General features: G+C 37.0%; 1 protein-coding gene and 1 pseudogene across 4 annotated transcripts in view; one reads left to right on the top strand and one right to left on the bottom strand.

Moving 5' to 3' along the window:
* RABGAP1 (RAB GTPase activating protein 1) overlaps positions 1–21,665 on the top strand; it is a 164,945-nt gene that overhangs the window by 68,765 nt on the left and 74,515 nt on the right. For all 4 annotated transcript variants that reach the window (XM_032165079.2, XM_032165078.2, XM_032165082.2 and 1 more), the window contains 3 exons: positions 557–731; positions 6,081–6,174; positions 10,842–10,992. In XM_032165079.2, coding sequence (XP_032020970.1) covers positions 557–731; positions 6,081–6,174; positions 10,842–10,992 — 420 coding nt within the window. The remainder of the gene's footprint in view (positions 1–556; positions 732–6,080; positions 6,175–10,841; positions 10,993–21,665) is intronic.
* On the bottom strand, positions 20,245–20,621 carry LOC131384393 (small ribosomal subunit protein eS25-like; annotated as a pseudogene).

A 21,665-nucleotide genomic window follows, 5' to 3' on the forward strand; every position in this document is an offset into this window, starting at 1 on the left:
CCACTCCAACTCCAAGTTGTAGCTTTCAGTTGAAGAAAAAGTTCTCTACACTGTTTTAAGCAAAAGGAGTGGGGATGAAACACTGGAACATTAGAAGTAAGATAATTTTCTTAGTCTTAAAGTTTATGTTTTAGGGTAATTTAAAGCACTTTTTCTGTATAGTTTTATATAGGAAACCTTGAAGGATGCCTTAACTAATTTGGGAGATACAGAACTGTTAGTTCTTTAGTTGACATTGGCTAAACATTGGTAGTTGGATATTTGACAATATGGTTTGAAGACAAACCAATATGGTTTGAAGCAGAACTAGAGTACTGCTCAGTAAATGCCCAATTTTCCTGAGAATTTTAAGATCTAAACATATGCTTTTCTATTTTAAAAAGTTACTTTTAATGTAGATACTCAAAAAAAATCATTTATTTTCACATCCTGTATGAAATCAGAAGTGATTGCAGTGAGCCGAGATCACTGCAATTAAAAACATTAAAAACACTGCAATTAATTAAAAACATAAAGAATTTTACTGCTTAATAAATAATATTTTTTCATCTTCAAGATAAAGCAAAAGGAGAGAAAGAATAATACTGACACTTTATATGAAGTTGTATGCTTGGAAAGTGAATCAGAAAGAGAGAGGAGGAAAACTACAGCCAGTCCTTCAGTTCGCCTGCCACAGTCTGGATCGCAGAGTTCAGTGATACCTTCTCCTCCAGAAGATGATGAAGAGGAAGGTAAACTATAGGGATAGCTTAATTTATTTTTGGAGGTGGAGGACCATGCAGACTATTAAAATCATATCAGGGGATTGATAATGTGATATGGCATTTATAATTCATTTAATGAATTCCTTATGGGAGTTTACTGTATGTAAGTAGCTGTGGGAGATTTAAAAATGATTAACATTGAGTTTTCTTTAAGATACTTGTAACCCAGTTGGAAAAATGAGATTTATAATTAGCTCCTTCTAAACAGTCAGTGTAGTGCTAGCTTGGTGTATTAGTACATTTTTTTTTAGAACAAGTTTGACACAGCTTACACCTAAAGAAATGTTCCTATCTCAACACATTAATTTTGCAGGAACAAATTCACTTTGCCAAAATGTGGCTTGCACAAATGACTCTTTTTACCAAATATATTTATAAATATATACGTTTATATATTACTATGTTTTACACTGATAAACATTAAGAATCCACTGATTCTTTGTTTTTTTTTTTTTTTCTGGCTAAATCTATTGAATTAATCTGTCATTCTCTATTAAAAGATATAATTACTTTTTAATGAGGCATGAAGAAAGGGGGCCACAGGAAACATGAATGAGAGTCATTTTCTAATTTCTAACTTAGTACCAGGGCTTTGAATTTCATGGAAGAAAACCTGATTACAATATAAGATCATGTGAGCCATGTATCTATATGTGAAGCTCACAGGAAATGTTCTGGAAATTCATAGAGGAGAATTCGGTTTTCATTGTGGGGAATGTTGTGGGGCATCATAAAGAGTAGTTTTTCAGTTGGGACTTTTAAGTGCAAGGAGAATCTAGTAGTCATCAGTGGAGTTCCTTGGAATTTCTAGTTAAGAAGTTGCATTAACAAAAGCATGGGGATGGCAAGAATGATTGATTTGGTTAAATGAAATATATATCCATGAAACATTTATCCATGTACTTTCTTCAAGTTTAGAGTGAGCACTGACTTTCTTCATGTTTAGAGTGAGCACTGAGTTTCCAATACCTACTGTTTGCTATAACTCCCATTGCCCTTATGATTAATCAATTGAGCATCATTTATTAGTAATACTAATGGCCACCAATTACTAAGTGCTTAATATGTATTAAGTAGGTATATAATCCTCATGATAATCCTGAAAAATAGGATTTATTGTTAACCTAACTTTGCACATAAAGAAATGGAATCTGGCCAGGCGCAGTGGCTCATGGCTGTAATCCCAGCATGGGAGGCTGAGGTGGGAGGATCACTTGAAGTCAGGAGTTTGAGATCAGTCTGGCCAACATGGTGAAACCCTGTCTCTACTAAATACAAAAAATTAGCTGGGCGTGATGGCGCATGCCTGTAATCCTAGCTGCTTGAGAGGCTGAGGCAGGAGAGTTGATTGTACCCAGCAGGTGGAGGTTGCAGTGAGCCAAGGTTGCGCCGTTGCACTCCAGCCTGGGCAACAAGAGCAAAACTCTGTCTCAATAAAAAAAAAAAAAAAAAAAAAAAGAAATGGAATCTCAGAAAAGTGAATTTGCCCAAGGTTACACAGATAGAAATTGGCAGAACCAGGATTTGGATCTAGGTCTGTGAGTCCACAGTCATAGCTGTAGTCTATCATCATCTCTTGCATTTAGTTCACATAAAGCATTTTGAAGTATGGAAAAAGCACATGTATTGTTTTTGATGTCAGAGATGCAATTCAGAGTCCCCCTGGAGAGCCAATTTAAGTCATATGTTATATCTGGGAAAGGTGGATTGTTCCCGCTGTTTGAAATTGTCTGTTGTGTAACAGTCTTGAGGTTTGCAGTTTCTCTTCTAGGTCAACACTGGTTAAGATGACAGAATGGGTAAAAGTTTACATAACTTTCCTCTCCTAACACTCAGCAATAAAAACAAAACAAACACAAAAATTGAGAAAGACACTATTATGAAACCAGAGAATGCTCAAATCTTCATACCATAGATTTTGAGGAGTATCTGCTGGTTACAAAGAAATCTGGGCCCAACTAAAGGTTCCTCAGGACTGACATCAAGTTTTAATTTATAGCAGACATACCTTTTTTAAAATAAAATTTTAGGGGGTTCAGAAGGCCTGTACTGATAGTTCTTAACTAGGGAGAGATAAGGACTAATGGCAGTGTGTACCCCTTGGGGGAAATCATGGAACACTAGAACATAAGCTCTGTGAAGGAAAAGAGTGTGTTTGCTTTTGCCTCATGTTGTTCCCTAGTGTATACCACAACATCTGATATGTAGTAGGTGCTCAGTAAATATTGGCAGTATCGGTAACCCCCTAGGATTCATTTTTATAGTGAAGAGTTAATAACAGGAGAACTGGGACTAAAGAAAACTGTGTAGCCATGCTATCTTTTAATTCTCCCTAACCCTGTGTACAAACCAGAGAAACCATTCCTGCTGTGATTGTTTGCTTCCAGGGAAGAAATGATTACATTTCTCTCGAGAGGCTTCTTACCCATAAGACATTTGGCAGAAACCCAGCAATTATAAAGGGGACATGTTTAGAAGCATCATTCTGAAACTGAGATGCCTGTCCTACCCCTGCCTTAGGCAGATGGGTTCTTAACACAGACTTTAAACTACTACTACCCAGATTTATTGAAAGCATCCAAAATGTGAAAGAGAATTTTGTAAGAAAAAGTTTTTCTAATATTTTTGAAGAAATTATCATCCCTTCTAAATTTTAGTACATTTTTCATAGTCACCTTTCCCCAAAGAGTTGTATTTAGTATATTGGTGTTTTAATAAATGGAAAATTACTTGAGAGATTAGAAAGTAGGGCCAGTCTTGCAAGGTAGTGAAGTTGGGGACATTTACCTTAGTGCCCTTGAGCCTTTCTTTTTTTTTTTTTTTTGAGACGGAGTCTCGCTGTGTCGCCCAGACTGGAGTACAATGGCACAATGTCGGCTCACTGCAACCTCCGCCTCCTGGGTTCAAGTGATTCTCCTGCCTAAACCTCCTGAGTAGCTGCGATTACAGGTGCCCACACCACGCCTAGCTAATTTTTGTATGTTTTAGTAGAGATGGGGTTTCACCAGGTTGGCCAGGCTTGTCTCAAACTCCTGACCTCAGATGATCCACCCACTTTGGCCTCCCGAAGTGCTGGGATTACAGGCGTGAGCCACCGTGCCTGGCCTAGCCTTTTCTCTTCTTTATTTATCCATATACAGAAGATCTCTCACATTCTGTCTATCATCTTCCATGTCTCACCAGCAAAACTGATAATAATGTCCAAAGCATTATAATATAAAGAAGTTCAATAAGAAGTATCACAGATTTCTGAGTCTTTAAAATTAGTGCTTTCAGAGAATTGCTGTCTCTGTTGGGGATGCAGATTCCACATGTAGTCATTAGAGGTGTAAAGATCCAAACTTTGTTTAGGCAAGTTAAGCTAAAAAATAAAAACAAAATCTAGAAAGAGCATTGGTAAAGATCCACGGAAACAAGTACTGTTGTAACTCAGTTAGTGGAACTGTAAATTGGTAGAACATTTTGGAAGTCAGTTTGTCGGAAATTTTCAGTATTCTTAAAAATATGCATTCTTTTTAAAACTGAGAAAGTCAGTTTCTGGGCATAAACCTGATGAAAGCAATGAGATATATTCATCCTGATTCCGTTTGTAGCAAAAAGTTAAAAATTCCCTGAGTGTCAAACAAGAGGATTAAGTAGATATCTTAGTCCATGTTTATTCTCTACTTTTATTATGCTTTTAAGTTCCTCTCATGCCTTGATCAGTGCCACTTTTTCACTGTCTTCATATCTTATAATCTCTAACTTCTGACTTGAATTTACTTTCCTTAATTGAATTAAATTAGAAATGATTTAATTTGACCTTTTAAAGTATGTTTGTGTTTTCTTTTATAAATTATTTCCCATTTTAGAAAATTTAGAAAGTCATAAAAACAAAAGAGCAGAGAAGAATACCAATCATAACTTCATCACTCAGAGGGAACAATTGTTAGTGTTTGGTATAGTTTATACCTATCTGTTTTCTATTTTATAACATAGATTAGATCATAATGAATATTAAGCTCTTTGTATTTTCATTTTATACCATATTTTGCCATATCATTTGTATTAGTCCATTCTCATACTGCTAATAAAGACATACCTTACCGAGACTGAGTAATTTATAAAGAAAAGAGGTTTAATTTTTTTTTTTTTTTTTTTTTTTGAGACAGAGTCTTGCTCTGTTGCCCAGGCTGGAGTTCTGTGGTGTGATCTCGGCTCACTGCAAAATTTATAAAGAAAAGAGGCTTAATTGATTCACAGCTCTGCAGGGCTGGGGAGGCCTCAGGAAACTTAGAATCATGGCAGAAGGGGAAGCAAACATGTCCTTCTTCACATGGCAGCAGGAAAGAGAAGAATGAGTGCCAGCAGGGGAAATGCCAGATGCTTATAAAACCATCAGATCTCATGAGAACTCACTGTCATGAGAACAGCATGGGGGAAACCACCCCCATGATTCAGTTACCTCCCTTTGAGTCCTTCCCATGACACGTGGGATTATGGGAACTGCAATTCAAGATGAGATTTGGGTGGGGACACAGAGCCAAACCATATCATTATTATATAAACATAAATGTCAACATGCAATTGCATTATGTACATATATTATAATTTCTTCAACCATTCTCCTATTGTTGGACACTTAGGTAGTTTGAAATTTTTTAAGTGTTTTAAATAAGACTTACATATTTTCAGGCCGGGCGCGGTGGCTCACACCTGTAATCCCAGCACTTTGGGAGGCCGAGGCGGGCGGATCACGAGGTCAGGAGATCGAGACCATCCTGGCTAACACAGTGAAACCCCGTCTCTACTAAAAATACAAAAAATTAGCCAGGCGAGGTGGCAGGCGCCTGTAGTCTCAGCTACTCGGGAGGCTGAGGCAGGAGAATGGCGGGAACCCTGGGGGGCGGAGCCTGCAGTGAGCCGAGATCGCGCCATCGCACTCCAGCCTGGGCGACAGCGAGACTCTGTCTCAAAAAAAAAAAAAAAAAAAAAAGACTTACATATTTTCGTGCATAAAGCTGTTTGCTTTGGAAAATAGGAGAAAATACCATATTTTGAATCCTATAGTTTTATAATTAAATAGCTCCTTTTTTTTTTTTTTTTGCAATTGACATAATATGGACCTATATGGAAAACAAGATAATTAAAGAGGTTACAGCATTTTACCTAGAACCATTTTTATTTTCTTTGTACTTATCCACAAATACTAAAGGAGAGAAATTATGACTTTATGCTCCCAGTAAAGTCTTTCAAATTTGACTCTTAACATTCCAGTGTTCTTCTGCCTAGCATAGCCGCCTCTGTTACCGTTTTTGTGTGTTTTGTTTATTATAGATAATGATGAACCTCTCCTGAGTGGATCTGGTGATGTATCCAAAGAATGTGCAGAAAAAATTCTTGAAACATGGGGAGAACTGTTGTCAAAATGGTAAGTTATGATAGAATAGTTCTTTTTATCTACAATTCTCCTTTTATGGGTAGAGAATCTTACCTAACTATAATCAATTTTGGAACCAATAGTAGAAACCTAAGTGTAAGGTTTGCATTCTGTGATCTATTTTAGGGATTTATATGAGTAGTAGTAGAGAATTGAAATCAATTTTCAGAATATCAGGAACCTAATAAGTTCTCATTGCTGGAGAAAATATTTATCCAAACGTGGAATTCATGTACAGAATAAATAAGAAAAGTATCTTTTATATTGAAGAGGTTAGGAACCACTGAGTGGTTCAGATAATACACAATAGTCAGTTTAGAGGATGTTCACACAATGCATAGAGCCATGGTAGAGACCCCAGGTAGGATTTTTCCCTTATCTGTGATAAGTATCTAGAATGACAGAGCAAAGTGTCATAAGCATGGTATATATTACCTGCTGTATCGATTACTGTCTCTTATAAAATTCCTACTAACACTTACAAATTTTAGGAATTTCTCATCAGCTCAAGAGATGGTTTGATAGCAGTGTTAAGAAGCACTATCCTATAGGCTATCTAAAAAGAATACATTGCCTTCAGGATGGGTGTAGTGGTTCATGCCTGTAATCTCAGCCTTTTGGGAGGTCAAGGCGGGAGGATTGCTTAAGCACGGGAATTCAAGACCAGCCTGGGCAACTTGGTGAAACCCCATCTCTACACAAAATGAAAAAGTTAACTGGGCGTGGTGACGTGCACCTGTGGTTCCAGCTACTCTGGAGGCTGAGGCAGGAGGATCGCTTGAGTGTAGGAGTTCGAGGCTGCAGTGAGCCTTGATTGCAGCACTGCACTCCAGCCTGGGTGACAGAGTTGAGACCCTTTCTCCAAAAAGCAAAAAAGAAAAAACACCAAACAAAAAGAATACATTGCCTTTAGGTATTTATTAACATGACCACAGATATTCTGGTAAGTCAGGTTGGTGAGACATTTATGCAGTTTCCTTTTCTCCTTGAGTAGGATGCCAGTATATGCTGAAAAAAGCTGAGCTTGGAAGTGATCTGAACACTTCTCTATTTCTGACATTCCGGTTGCTAGGGTTGTCATATAAACTCCCTATTGGCCTGTTACTTTGGGGTTTGATTTTTCTCAGACATTTTAACTGTCGAAGTATTTCACTGCATTGTTAGAGTAAAGCTGTGTCTCAGAATTTTAAAGCATTATGTCATGCCCTTAAGGGATAGGACTACAAATGGGCATTATCTGCTTTTATATTACTCTCACAATGCTTTACACTTTTGACAAAACACTCTCCACACTGGAAAATGTCAAATGTGTACAGGAGAGAAAAGCAAACCAAAGCACGATTTTTCTTTACACAAGTTGTTTTAATAAATGAACTCTGCAAAAAAACCCAGAGTAATAGTTTTCTTATATTTTTGATATTTCTTTACATCAGGAGACAAAACTTCTGGTGCTCTTGTCACAATTATATTTTCAGTTCACTGAGTTTGGAGTGTTTGGGATGCTGCTGGCAGGAATTTTATCTGTATAAAAAGGTTTCTGCTCTAAAACAGAAATGTAATTGAGTTTTGATATGGTTATATAATAATATATTTAAAATCATGTAGATATAGCATTAAGACTCCAGTTAGATTTTATTACACGAACCCAACAGCATCTTATACAACAACTTGGAATTCGTTTTGTTATCAAGCTTTGTTATTCATTTAATTAACATGTCTTCCTATTCCCTCAAATGTATTTGTTGAGTTTCTATCTGTCTCTACCGTCTTTCAGGGTATTTAAACTATTTTTGCTTGCTTTAGTCATGTCTTAAGATATGATATAATAGTGTCTCTTCTTTAGTTCATTACATCATTATTTTTTCTCATTATTATATGTGTTCTATGGATATGTATTCTATGGATAAGAAGCATTGTAATAATGGAATGTTAAAGCCTGGTAGACCTGGTTTCAAATTTTACCTCCTACTTTTAAGCTGTGTGGTCTTAGACAAGTCACTTAACTCTTTTGAGTCTATTTCTTCATTTAGAAAATAGAAGTCTATAAAATTACCATTTGTAATTATTATAGATTAAAAATAATGGATGCCATGGTTGTAGTTATAGTAACATAGAACTAATGAATTTACCATATTTTAGGCACTGTGCTGTTATGTGCTCTATGTCAACTCTAACAACCTTATAAAGTATTTGTTTTTTACAGATGAGACTGGTTCATAGGTTAAGGCATTCTAGTTAGGAAATATCACAGCCAGAATTTTTAACACAGTCAAGTCTGATCCCAAGGCTGGTTTATTTAACTCTACATTAGATTTTAGTGGTAGTATTAATAGTATCTTTGAGCTCTAATTCTCCAAGTTCATTTTTTTTTTTTTTTTTTTTTGAGATGGAGTCTCACTGTCGCCTAGGCTGGAGTGCAGTGGCGCGATCTCGGCTCACTGCAGGCTCTGCCCCCCGGAGTTCACGCCATTCTCCTGCCTCAGCCTCCCGAGTAGCTGGGACTACAGGCGCCCGCCACCTCGTTCGGCTAATTTTTTGTATTTTTAGTAGAGACGGAGTTTCACCGTTTTAGCCAGGATGGTCTTGATCTCCTGACCTCGTGACAAGTTCATTTTAATATGACTCTTAATGGATAAGAGAACTAATGTCGGTATAAAATAGGTTGCTAAGTTGGATAAAGTTAGTATTATCAATGAGATGAAATTATTCTGAAAGTAATTTTATCAATGTAAATTAAGCTAGTAAGTTTAGCAGGCTTTGTCTGTAAAGAGCCAAATAATAAGTATTTTAGGTTTTGCAGGCTAATAGTCTGTCATAGCTACTCAGTTCTACTATTGTAGTGCAGAAGCTATCATACACAATACTTAGACAAATAAGCATGGCTATGTTTCAATAAAAGTTTATTTACCAGAACAGGTGATAGATAGGCCCAGTTTGGCCCACAGGCCATAGCATACCAGGGATTGAGTTAGCAACAGAACTATGTCTGTTCTTTCTGCTCATAACTCTTCAACTTTTATATAATGTTTTTATCTAAACAAGGACAAAACTATTGAACTGTCTATAGCACTTGCATTAGGATACCAATGTCACAGAATAAATCACTTTTAAACGTACTGTGCAGAATTCTCATAGGATTCTGTGAACATTTTGAGAAGAATCACAGGCGTTTTTATAATTTGATAGTGGTTATTTTTTATCAGTAACTTCTGCTTACGTCTGATAGCCACAGCATCTTCTTAATGTCAGGATCCTGTTTTATTGACTCAGTAATGGTGGCTCTCAAGTCACAAACCAGCTGCTCTATAACAGAGCATTCATTAGTCTTAAGAATTTGAGGACTACCTCAGTCATTTAATTGACCTCCCTGAAATTTTTTCTGCATCTGTAAAACTAGAGATACTACCATCTACCTCAGATGGTTGTTCTGAAGATCAATTAAGATACTGTATGCAGAAGCACATTGTACATTTATACCAACATTTCAAGGCTAGTTTAATTTTTCCCATTTTATAGGTGACATAAATGAAGTCCAAAGATTTTGGTAACTTGTAGTGATATAGTAGTTCAGTGGAAATGTTATTAGCCACCATAAACATTCAGAAAAGTTATTTGAAGGAAGGCATCTTAAAAACTGTTGGAAACATACTTGAGATATTTTATTTTAACTTAGAACTTATAAATATACAATATTCTTGTCAATTTTTTTTTCTAGACAAAGCCTGTCTCTGTCACCCAGGCTGGAGTGCAGTGGTGCGATCTCTCACTGCAGCCTTGAACTCCTAGGCTCAACTTGCCTCAGCCTCCCGAGTAGCTAGGAATATAACCATCATGCCAGCTTATTTTTATTTTTCTGTAGACACGGGGTTCTTGCTATATTACCTAGGCTGGTCCGGAACTCCTGGGTTCAAGGAATCTTCCCACCTTGGCCTCTCAAAGCAGTGGAACTACATGAGTCACCACGCCCTGCTGACCACTTGTCAATTTTGATGTAGAGCTAGGTTCTTGTCATTTATTATATGTCCACTGATTGGAATTTTGCTCTTTTTTTTTGTTTGTTTGTTTTTGAGACAGAGTCTCGCTCTGTCACCCAGGCTGGAGCACGGTGGTGCAATCTTAGCTTACTGCAACCTCCGCCTCCCAGTTCAAGCAGTTCTTCTGCCTCAGTCTCTTGAATAGCTGGAATTACAGGCATGTGCCACCATGATGGGCTAATTCTTTGTATTTAGACGGGGTTTCACCATGTTGCCCAGGCTGGTCTTGAACTCCTGACCTCAGGTGATATACCCACCTCGGCCTCCCAAAGTGCTGGGATTATACGCGTGAGCCACCGCCCCCGGCCATCTTTTTTACATAAACCATAGCCATAGAGCATCATTTGTGATTTCCAGTTTTGCTTTTTTTTTTTTTTTTAAAGTAGAGAAATAATTTAAAGATACTTAAGAAGCAATTTGGAGAATCTGTGTGGATTTTTATTTTCTTCCACCCAATCTCTCATAGTTATCTTGGCCTCATCTAATTCAGAAGCACTTTTTTTTTCCTTTATTACTATGTTACCTTGTCGCGTATTTGTAAGCCATTTAGATCGACTTTGATAAAAGTAACATTCTTTAGAGAATCTTCCTTTTATGATTCATGGTTTATGGCTTTATTTTTAGGCATCTCAACTTGAATGTGAGACCGAAGCAGTTGTCATCCTTAGTAAGAAATGGTGTGCCTGAAGCTCTTCGAGGAGAAGTCTGGCAGCTGCTAGCAGGCTGTCATAACAATGACCACCTGGTAGAGAAATATCGCATTCTTATCACAAAGGTAAGGGGGTGATAATTCAGCTTCAGCATTAATCCTTTTAGAGATTTGTGATGAAAAGATCATTGTAGTTATTTGACTTATAAGAAGTTTTTATTCTTTATTTAAGAATAGAACTGTTAATACTTCTAGCTCTAACATGTTTTTTCTGTTGCACAAAGGAGAAGTCATAGTTTTTTCTCCTTGATTCATATCACCTCAGAGACCAAAGGTGTCTTCTAGCCCATTGTATATCCAGATTCATTTTTGACTGTAAATAACATTTTTAGTCAAACCACTTGTGCTATGCAATGTGTAAAAATTTTCTTTTGATTATTTTAATACTTTTCACATTTTACAGAAATGTGCTCTTGGTAGGGAAGGCTTAGTTCTTCTTACTTCTGCAACTGTAAGAAAATAATTCTTTAATCTTAAACCATGTTCTCTTTTAGCTCATTCCTCTAAAGTGAAAAAAATCTCATTTGTATGGTGTTCCCCTTCTGAAGTTCATGCATTCCTCAAAGTTTTGCAAGCAAAACAAGAAAAACTATTCCTTCTACAAGCATATCAGGATTTAAAGTAATTTTCTGCAAGGTTAGGCAATGTTTTGTGCCTTTGTGTTCATGTTTTCGGTTTTAGTTTTAATTTTCTCAAATTCTTGAAGTGTTTATCTTCAGGAAGCACTTTCTCCAATAGTATGCAAATCTCAAACCTGGGTTGTGAATGGATTGCTCAGAATCTTCAAGAATATAGGAGATTTTTTCAATGTGACAGAAGGTAAAACCTTGTCTTAAAAAAGAAAAAAGTTAAAACCTTATAAATTATGAATGATATCTCTCTATAAAGCTGTTATTTTAAAAAAAAAAAAAAAAAAACCTTATAAGGGAAGAGCAGGTTTTTTTTTTTTTGAGACAGAGTCTTGCCCAGGCTAGAGTGCAGTGGCATGATCTAGGCTCACTGCAACCTCCTCCTCCCGGCTTTAAGCAATTGTTGTGCCTCTGTCTCCCAAGAAGCTGGGATTACAGGTGCGCACCACCACGCCTGACTAATTTTTGTATTTTTAGTAGAGAGTAGGATTTCTCCATTTTGGCCAGACTGGTCTTGAATTCCTGGCCTCAAGCAATCCAACTGCCTTGGCCTCCCAAAGTGCTGGAATTACAGGTGTGAGCCACCTCACCTGGCCTGGAAAAACAGCATTCAAACATGAGATAGGACCTTCACCAGAAAATGACTTTTATGTCTTCAGAATATTAATGTTCTTTGTCATCATCTTATTTCCAGACAGATTTTTTTTTTTGTTTCAATAAGTATTCTGATTCCTTCTATTAAGTTGATATAATTGTTTAACTAGTATTTATTGTTGAGTAACTATTACAACCACAGTGTTGGAGCTGGGAGGTTAAGCACAAAAGCAAGTAGCTGTCTTATGATAGAATGTGTCTGAAAAAGCACAGTGGGAGCCATCAAAAGAAGTTATCAGTTCTGTCTGGGAGAACAGAGGAGTCTTTATCAGGAATATAACATTTGAGATGAATTCCAGGTATAGAAAGATGGGTACAGCATTGTACTCATAATATGAACAGAGCCACTGAAGAATAAGGTTATATAACATGTATATCTAGCAGAGATACACCTAGTTTTTATTTTCTTTTGTTGGCAAAACATATTTTGGATTTGTAACACTATTTAGTTTTTTTGAAGTCCTTTGAAGTGTTTGGTCAAAAATGATTCTTAAGAGCTTATTGCTTTAAACTAAATATTTTGGTAAGACTATTCGTAAGACATGAAGTGTCTGTAACTGAATGGATTCTGTTTTTTTAGTTCCATGAAAGTGGTAACGTCTGTTGATAGAAAAGGAACCTGGTAGTTATATGTAAAAGAAAGACTATTAACAAAATATGAAACATTTGATTGATTTGTTATACTGGTGATGTGCACTTTATATTTCACATTAAACTTACAATTTTTTTTCTTTTTGAGACAGAGTCTAGCTCTGTCACCCTGGCTAGAGTGCAGTGCAGTGGTACGATCTCGGCTCACTGCAACCTCTGCCTCCTGGGTTTAAGTGATTCTCCTGCCTCAGCCTCCTGGGTAGGTGGGATTACAGGCACCCACCACCACTCCCAGCTAATTTTTTAATTTTTAGTAGAGATGGGGTCTCGAACTCCTGACCTCATGATTCACCCACCTCGACCTCCCAAAGTGCTGTGATTACAAGTGTGAGCCACCGCGCCCAGCCCCCCAGATTATTTAATGGATATATATTAATTTAAATTGCTAGTAGATGATCAGAAAATAGAAATTTAACCACCATAATATTTGTGAATTTAAAAAAATGACAGTGATAGCTAACGTAAGTTGGTATTGCTTCTCTTTTCTGTCTTCCTGGAATTAAGAGTTATCATTGTATGGGAATGGTAATTGACATTTTTTAACTTACTCTGAAATGTTTTTGCGGGGAGTAAGGTACTTTTTACAGTCTACTCTACCAGCAGAGCTATCAAAGTCTGCATATAAGCTACTTTTTTAAAAGTGTGTAGATCCATGACATTTTACATATGAATACACTGCGGTGACCACTATCAAGAGCAAGAACATATCCATAACCCCCAGAAGTTATTCATGTACCTTTCTAGTCATAAATACCCTTACTACACCCCTGAGTAATCGTTATTCTGGCTTTTCTCTCCTTAGGTTAGTTTTGATTGTTCTTGAATTTTTTCTGTTTTGGAGATGGAGTCTTGCTCTGTCACCCAGGCTGGAGTGCAGTGGCGTGATCTCGGCTCACTGCAAACTCTGCCTCCTGGATTAAAGCGATTCTCCTGCATCAGCCTCCCAAGTAGCTGGGATTACAGGCACATGCCACCAAGCCTGGCTAATTTTTGTATTTTTAGTAGAGACAGAGTATCCCCATGTTGGCTAGGCTGGTCTCGAACTCCTGACCTCAGGTGATCCCCCCGCCGGCCTCCCAAAGTGCTGGGATTACAGACGTGAGCCACCACACCCATCCTTGAATTTAATTTAAATGCAGTTACACAGTCACACAGCATGTGCTCATTTGTATCTCACTTCTTTCTCTCATCTATTTTGAGAGTGTATCAGTAGCTTGTTTTTTGTTGTCTTTTTAAAAAATTGTTTAGAGTATTCCATTATATGAATAAACTACACTTAAAAAATATATTCGGCTATTACAAATGTTTGGATTTTTCCAGTTTTAGCTATTATGAATAAAACTGCTATAAACATTCTTGCACACAGCAGGATTTGTACATATTATGCTTATTTAGACAATATTTGTGTATATATATATATATATATATATATATATATATATATATACACACTACTAATTTCTAGGAAGTATTTATTCTGAACATGGCTTCTTTGCCAGATATATGCATTGTGTTCCGAAATTTTACATATAATATTACTTTGAGATTTTTTTTTTTGCTTAGCTTCTTCAAAGACTAGAGCAGGAAAGAGTGACTTGATTTGTAGAATGAAGATCAAAAAAATTAACCTGGCAAACAAAACTGATTAATGTCTTTGTCATCATCTTGCATTAGTTGTCAAGCCTGTCTTGTATGGGGTACATGTGGGAATTTTTCAATATACCTTTTTAACCCAAGGACAAATGACCTTTCAGTAACATAAAATACATAGTATGCTTTTAAAGGTGTTTCTTATTTCAGTAAGCAATGGAGTTAGTTTCTTCTTCCCGTTTTGCTTTTTAAAGTGAAAATTTTTGCCGGGCGCGGTGGCTCACGCTTGTAATCCCAGCACTTTGGGAGGCCAAGGCGGGTGGATCACGAGGTCAGGAGATCAAGACCAGGTGAAACCCCGTCTCTACTAAAAAAAAATACAAAAAATTAGCCGGGCGTGGTGGCGGGCGCCTGTAGTCCCAGCTACTCGGAGAGGCTGAGGCAGGAGAATGGCGTGAACCCGGGAGGCGGAGCTTGCAGTGAGCCAAGATTGCGCCACTGCACTCCAGCCTGGGCGACAGAGCGAGACTCCGTCTCCAAAAAAAAAAAAAAAAAAGTGAAAATTTTTTAGGTTTTTTAATTTCAGTAGGGATCCAGAAGGGAAATAATAAAACAATAGTAACAGCTACCTTTATGAGCACTAGGTATGTGTCAGATACTGTGCAGCGCACTTGGATGTGACAGTTCACAGTTCCACCAGCAATGTAGTTGCATATAGTTGTACCAGCAAAGTACCTGCTGCCCCGTATCCCAACCAGTATTAGTTATTATATTTAATTTTTACTATCAGTGGATGTAAGTGATGCCAGCGTATCTTTTTTTTTTTTTTTTTTTTGAGACAGAATCTTGCTGTGTCTGTCGCCCAGGCTGGAGTGCAGTGGCGTGATCTCGGCTCACTGCAACCTCCGCCTCCCGGGTTCAAACGATTCTCCTGCCTTAGCCTCCTGAGTAGCTGGGATTACAGGCACACGCCACCATGCCCAGCTAATTTTTGTGTTTTTAGTAGAGACTGAGTTTCACCATGTTGGTTAGGCTGGTCTCGAACTCCCGACCTCGTGATCCTCCCACCTCGGCCTCCCAAAGTTCTGGGATTACAGGCATGAGCCACTGCACGTGGCCTAGCATATCTTTAGTTTGCAATTCTCTGGCTGCCAGTAAATTTGAATGATTTGCTCTTCTATTTATGTTCTTTGTGCATTTATCTATGAAGTCTTTTTAAGGTAACAGTTTCTAAACACTCTCCATATATTATGTTTACTAAGGGTAATCCTTTTCATATGCATTATAAATATATTTTTTAATGATTTTATTTATGGTTTTATGCCATACAAGACATTTTCAATTTTTATGTGGAAAATTGTGTCTTGGTTAAGGCCTCTTCTGTCTTTATATTTTGTAAATGTGGTTTCCAACATTTTCTTGCAAGATTTTTATTCTATGTGTGAATTTTTATGTCTTTAATCCATCTGGAACTTATTTTTGTATGTGGCATGAGAAAGCAGTTCGATTTTACTTTCTTCCAGATGGATAACCAGTTGTGCTACTCCTATTTTCCTACTCAGTAGAACTACCATCTTTGTCATGTTTTAAATTCTCATATATGCTGGGATTGATTCCTGGATTGGTCTTTGTATTATTTGTTTGCATATTCCTGTCCCCACACTGTTTTGATTAAAAAGGCTTTGTATTATTTCTGATAGCTGTGAAAGCAAATCTTTTTGTTTTCTATCTCATACCTTACTTGACTATTCTGCAAATTTAATCTGCCATAAAAACCTTAAAATCTTTTATACAGTCTCACTACCACCACCACCCTATAAGGTTATGTGGAGATTCTTATTTGAATTGCATTTAATTTACATACCAGTTGGGGGTATAAGTTTAACACGTGAGAATACAGTATGTCTTTTTATTTGTTCAGATCTTTTTTTTTTTTTGCCTTCAAGAATTCTGAATTGCCTTCATAGGGATCTTGTAGCTCTATTGTTAAATTGGTTCCTGAGAATTAACTTAGCATGTTCACACTACAGCAAATGGAGTAGTTTTGTCAGTTTCCGTTTGTAGGTGCTAACTGTTACAATAGGGAAAAAGACAATGATTTTTACATTTTTTCTATTTACCTCTTAATATTTTGATTAATTGTCCTAACTTTATATTGTCATCTTTTAAGATTTTCAGGTGTGTAATAATATCAGCAGTAAAAATGGTTTTACCTCTTTTACAATGTTTATGCAGCCTACTACATTTTCTTGGTTTTGTCTTTATATTTTATAGAAGCATTAAGACAATGTTAAATGATGATGGTGATAACTAGCACCCCCATCTAATTCCTGGATTTAATTAAAATGGTTTTAGTTTTTCAATCTTTTGGAAAACATACTCTTTTTTTTTTTTTTTTTGGTAAACAATTTGTTTTTGGCCGGGCGCAGTGGCTGACGCCTGTAATCCCAACACTTTCGAAGACCGAGGCCGGTGGATCACCTGAATTCAGGAGTTTGAGACCAGCCTGGGCAACATGGCAAAACCCCGTCTCTATTAAAAATACAAGAATTAGCCGGCCATGGTGATGGGCACCTATAATCACAGCTACTCGGGAGCCTGAGGCAGGAGAATCGCTTGAACCCAGGAGGCAGAGGTTGCAGTGAGCCAAAATAGTGCCACTGCACTCCAGCCCAGGTGACAGAGTGAGACTATGTCTCAATAAATAAATAAAATAATAATAAATTGTGTTTCAGTTAAGTGGTTTCCTTCTATCCCTGCTTTGGATTTTTTATTAGGAATGTTACTGAATTTTATCAGCTTTTTCAGGACTATTACTAATTTCCTTTAATTTGTTAATGGAGTAAGTTACATAATCTATCAACATGTGATAGACTTCTTATATTGAACTACTACCGTTGGCTTCATGGAATAAATTTTTAGAGACCAAGCACCCCTGGTAGTCTTTGTTTTCTGGTGTTTGATTAAGAGCTCCTCAACCTTGGCCTCTAGGTAGAACTTGTCAGACTCAGAGGGAAGAAAGCTTAATAAGTAATCCACAGAGACTCTCATGGCTTCTCTTACCTCCAGTTGCCTGTAATTCTTACAGCTGTTTGGATCTTGTGAATCAAATAAGTTGGAGTTGAAAATGAAGGGGAAACAAAGGCACTTTCTTGTTTCCAGCTTCCAGAATCCTCTTCTGTCACTTCTTTCTGATGGTTATTTTTTACCTTTTGTGTTGGTGGCTTAGCTTCTTAAAATTCAGTGCTTAGTAGCAAAAATTTACAGCAAACTGCTTCTTCAGTAGATCATTTTAATAATGAGAGAATAATGAAATAGCAACCTATTCTGATGTTTTTCTTTCCTTCCATCCACTTGGCCTTGCTTATCTTTTCTTAAACTTATTTGCATCATTTTCTCTAGTTTCAACTTCAGTGATAAGAATCTTTTGCCATGAACAGCAAGCTTTTATCCAGAAGCAAACTAGTAGCAAGCTCATATAACCAATATTTACATTTCTTTTTTTTCTTTTTTTTTTGAGACGGAGTCTCGCTCTGTTGCCAGGCTGGAGTGCAGTGGCACGATCTTGGCTCACTGCAACTTCCGCTTCCCAGGTTCAGTGATTCTCCTGTCACAGCCTCCCGAGTAGCTGGGACTACAGGCATGTGCCACCATGCCCAGCTAATTTTTGTATTTTTAGTAGATACAGGGTTTCACCATGTTGGCCAGGATGGTCTCGATCTCTTGACCTTGTGATCCGCCCGGCTTGGCCTCCCAAAGTGCTGGGATTACAGGCCTGAGCCACCGTGCCCTGCCAACCAATATTTACATTTCTAATTGTTGAAAGGAGTCCCTGGAGGCCCAGCCACATTTTGCTAGTTTGGAAAAAATAATGTATTCAATTATTATGTTATTACTAAGCAGATTGTTTGCTTTTTAATTAACAATTTCTGTCTGTAGGTTTGTAATAGGTAAGAATTGAATAAAAATATTTAATCATAATATGTCTGTGGATACCCAACAATAAAAGGAGATCGATTTAGCAAAAAAGAATGTTGGCCATGGAGGAGGAAGCCTGGGTACAAGTTTCAGTTCTGCCACTTCATTTCCTCTTCTCTGAACTGAGGTAGCTGAGGTAGTCTGTTGATTTTTCCTTAAGCTTTGACATTCTGGAAAATCAGTCAGTGTGTTTGAGTCCTGCCCTCCAAAATAGGCCATAATTCCATTTTTTCACAACTAAGCACTCTTGCTGTCTTGTTCTATGTGAAAATAGTGGCTGGTGTATGTTAGAACTGTATTGTCTGCTGTCATACAGCAATTGCTGCGGTAGGTCCCTCTAAATTATACTTGTGAACATAATTTTAAGACCTATATCTTACCCCTGTGAAGTTATTTTCGTTCGTGTGAGTTTATGTAAGTCATACTTGCTGGGAGTTCTAAAGGTTTCCTGAATCATAAGACTGGAAACATATTTGGTTTGTCCATGTTAAAATTGCTATTTGACAGTTTTTGACCCACAAATAGGCAATTTCATATGCCTCGACCTAATAATTATAGGTGAGTTAAACAGTTACCATACTGGAGTTTTGCTTGAAAGATCTTTCAACCTAAAAGCAGAATTGCCTTTTGTTTCATTGGGCATTCATTGTTTATTCAATAAAAAATACCTTTTGAATGCCTACCCTGTGCCAACCCTGTGGTAGGCCTCATGGCTATGCCCATAAATAAAGTAAACTTGTTCACTGGTTTCAGGAAGTCTGCAGTCTAATGGAGGAAATAGACAGTTAACTATAAACAATCATAAAGTTGCATGGGAGTTGTAGAAGAAAAAATACATACTGCTGTACTGCATGTAACATGAAGGATTTCTCACCCAAGTGTTCTAAAAGGTCTCTTGCTCAGAAATTAGCCAGGGGTTGGATAGTTGGGGTGGGATAGGGTGTTGCATAGCAGATGTGGTCTTAAAAGTCAGAGGGAACAGCGTGTACTCAAGGGTGAGAAGAAGCCTGGCAGTTCCATAGAGTGTGAATGGAGATAAGACCAGAGAGGTGGTAGATAGGGAACAGATCTTTGAAAGCTTCAGAAGGCATATTTAAGGTTTTGGGCAAAGAAGCGAATGAAGCATTTTAAGCAGGCAGGTTGTATATTCCGGTTTATAAGGCAGTATGCAAAGTGGTTTCCATCTAAAGGCAAATTGTCTTAATTCAGATGCTAGTTCTGCTGTATTCTAGCCATTGAAATTGGGCAATTTAACATTCATAGGCTTTGGTTTCCTTATCTGTAAAATGGAATAATAATAGTTGTAGAGTTGTTAGAATTAACTTAGATAACGTGTGAAAGTTCTTAGTATAATCCATAGTCCATACTAAGTGTAAATAACTTAATATTATATATATATATATATATATATTTTTGCTTATTATCTGTATTATAGGCTTAGAAAGATCACTCTGTTACTTGGGCTAGAGTGGAGTAACAATAATTGCAGCGAGACCTGTTAATAATTCAGGCAAGAGATAATTTCAACTTGGATTGGGCTGTAGTAGCAAAGGGATGGGGAAAAAGATGCTATTTAAGAGGATTTCAGAGGTAGAATCCTTGGCACTCACTTGATGACTGAATGAATGTGGGAGATGGGGGCGAGGGAGGAATAAAAGATGAGTCAAAGTATCTCAAATCATTTTTGGAATGACAGTTATATAAATAAACTCACATCAGCTGCACCAAAATAATATGTTAAACAATGTTTAAAGCTCATTTTTTTTTTTACTTAATAAAGTTTTATTTTTCCAAATGTAGAGTTGCTTGGACCTGTTCATACATCTTCACCAGCAGCTGGAGCATCTCTGCCCTTGGTATTTCTGGTGTAAATTACTTGAGCTCTGTGCTTTGAAACCAGTTTGATAAGTCCTTTACTAAGGAGCTCCAGAAGGGCTGCCCTGGCCAGGGAACCTCAAATCTTCAGTCTCTTAGAGACCACAGCTGGAGTTATAAGTTTATAGTTGGGAACTTCCTTACAGAGTTTGTCATAGGTAGCTTTGTCAAACAAGACAAGGTATTGAGCTTGTCCCTAACTTTGCCTTTGGACCATTTCTTCTTTTTGGCCTTGCCCCCGGGTTTGTTCACTGGGTCTTTGTCTTTCTTGGCTGACTTTCCAGTGTCTTTCTTCTTCTTGTAGTCCTTGTGTGGCATCGTGAAGCTCGGAGAGCGGTGGTGAACACTGCAGCCTTGCTAAGATGTCAGACAAAAAGTGAAGCTCATTTTTACCAAATAATAAGTGGTAGTTGACACTAATGCCCAGAGGTGAAACTTAGGAATTTGAAGAACTGAGATAATTTCTCATCTGCAAGTAGTTAAGTCTCTGAATAGGTTGGGAGAAAAAGAAATATAATTTGAACAGGTCTTTTCCTTTTTTTGTTACATTTCATTTCTCGTTCTGCTTTTCTTTTTAAGCCTGTCGTTTTGTTATTTTAATTATTTTGGCTTTTAAAGTTGTTTTAGTTTCATTAGGTTGAACCATATAGAAGTTGGCTTGTTTGCAGGTCAGAAAGTATTTAGCTAGCAATGAAATGGTTAAGTATCGGTAAGTTCATAATTATATTCTTTTTCTGTAAGAGGTTTTTTAACTGACGTTTTGGGAGTCCATTTTGAGTTAGATTGAGTACCAAAGACTGTCTGAAGGAATGTTGCTCTGATGGCATAAGAACAAGTGGAACAGAGCCCCATGAAGTAGACAGCTTCAACCCAGCATCATTCTATCTTGCTAAATCGATATGGTTCTGAGAGTATATAGAAATTGGAAAATTCAGAAAATATAGAAAGCTATAAAGAAGAAAGATTTTTTAATGACTGTTATCCCACCATCCAATAATAGTGTTGATTTTTAATGTATTTCCTTTTAGTCATATATATATATATATATAGAAAGTTACTCAGCCTTCAAAGTAAATATAGAGAGAATATATCATGAGACTGCATTATTTTATTTTTTATTGTATTTTTTAATCAGCATATCACATACGTACTTATGAGGTATATAATGATGTTTTGATACATATAGTATATACTGATCAGATCATGGTAATTGTGCACATACCCATCATCTCTAACATTTATCATTTCTCTGTGTTGGGAACATTCAGTAATCTCCTTCTAGCTATTTGAAACTACATAATATTAACTGTAGTCTTCCTAGAGTGGTATGGAACACTAGAATGAGTCTATGTTATGGTTAAA

Source organism: Hylobates moloch, unplaced genomic scaffold, assembly GCF_009828535.3.
Source record: "Hylobates moloch isolate HMO894 unplaced genomic scaffold, HMol_V3 SCAFFOLD_10, whole genome shotgun sequence".
NCBI classification, from domain to species: Eukaryota; Metazoa; Chordata; class Mammalia; order Primates; family Hylobatidae; genus Hylobates; species Hylobates moloch.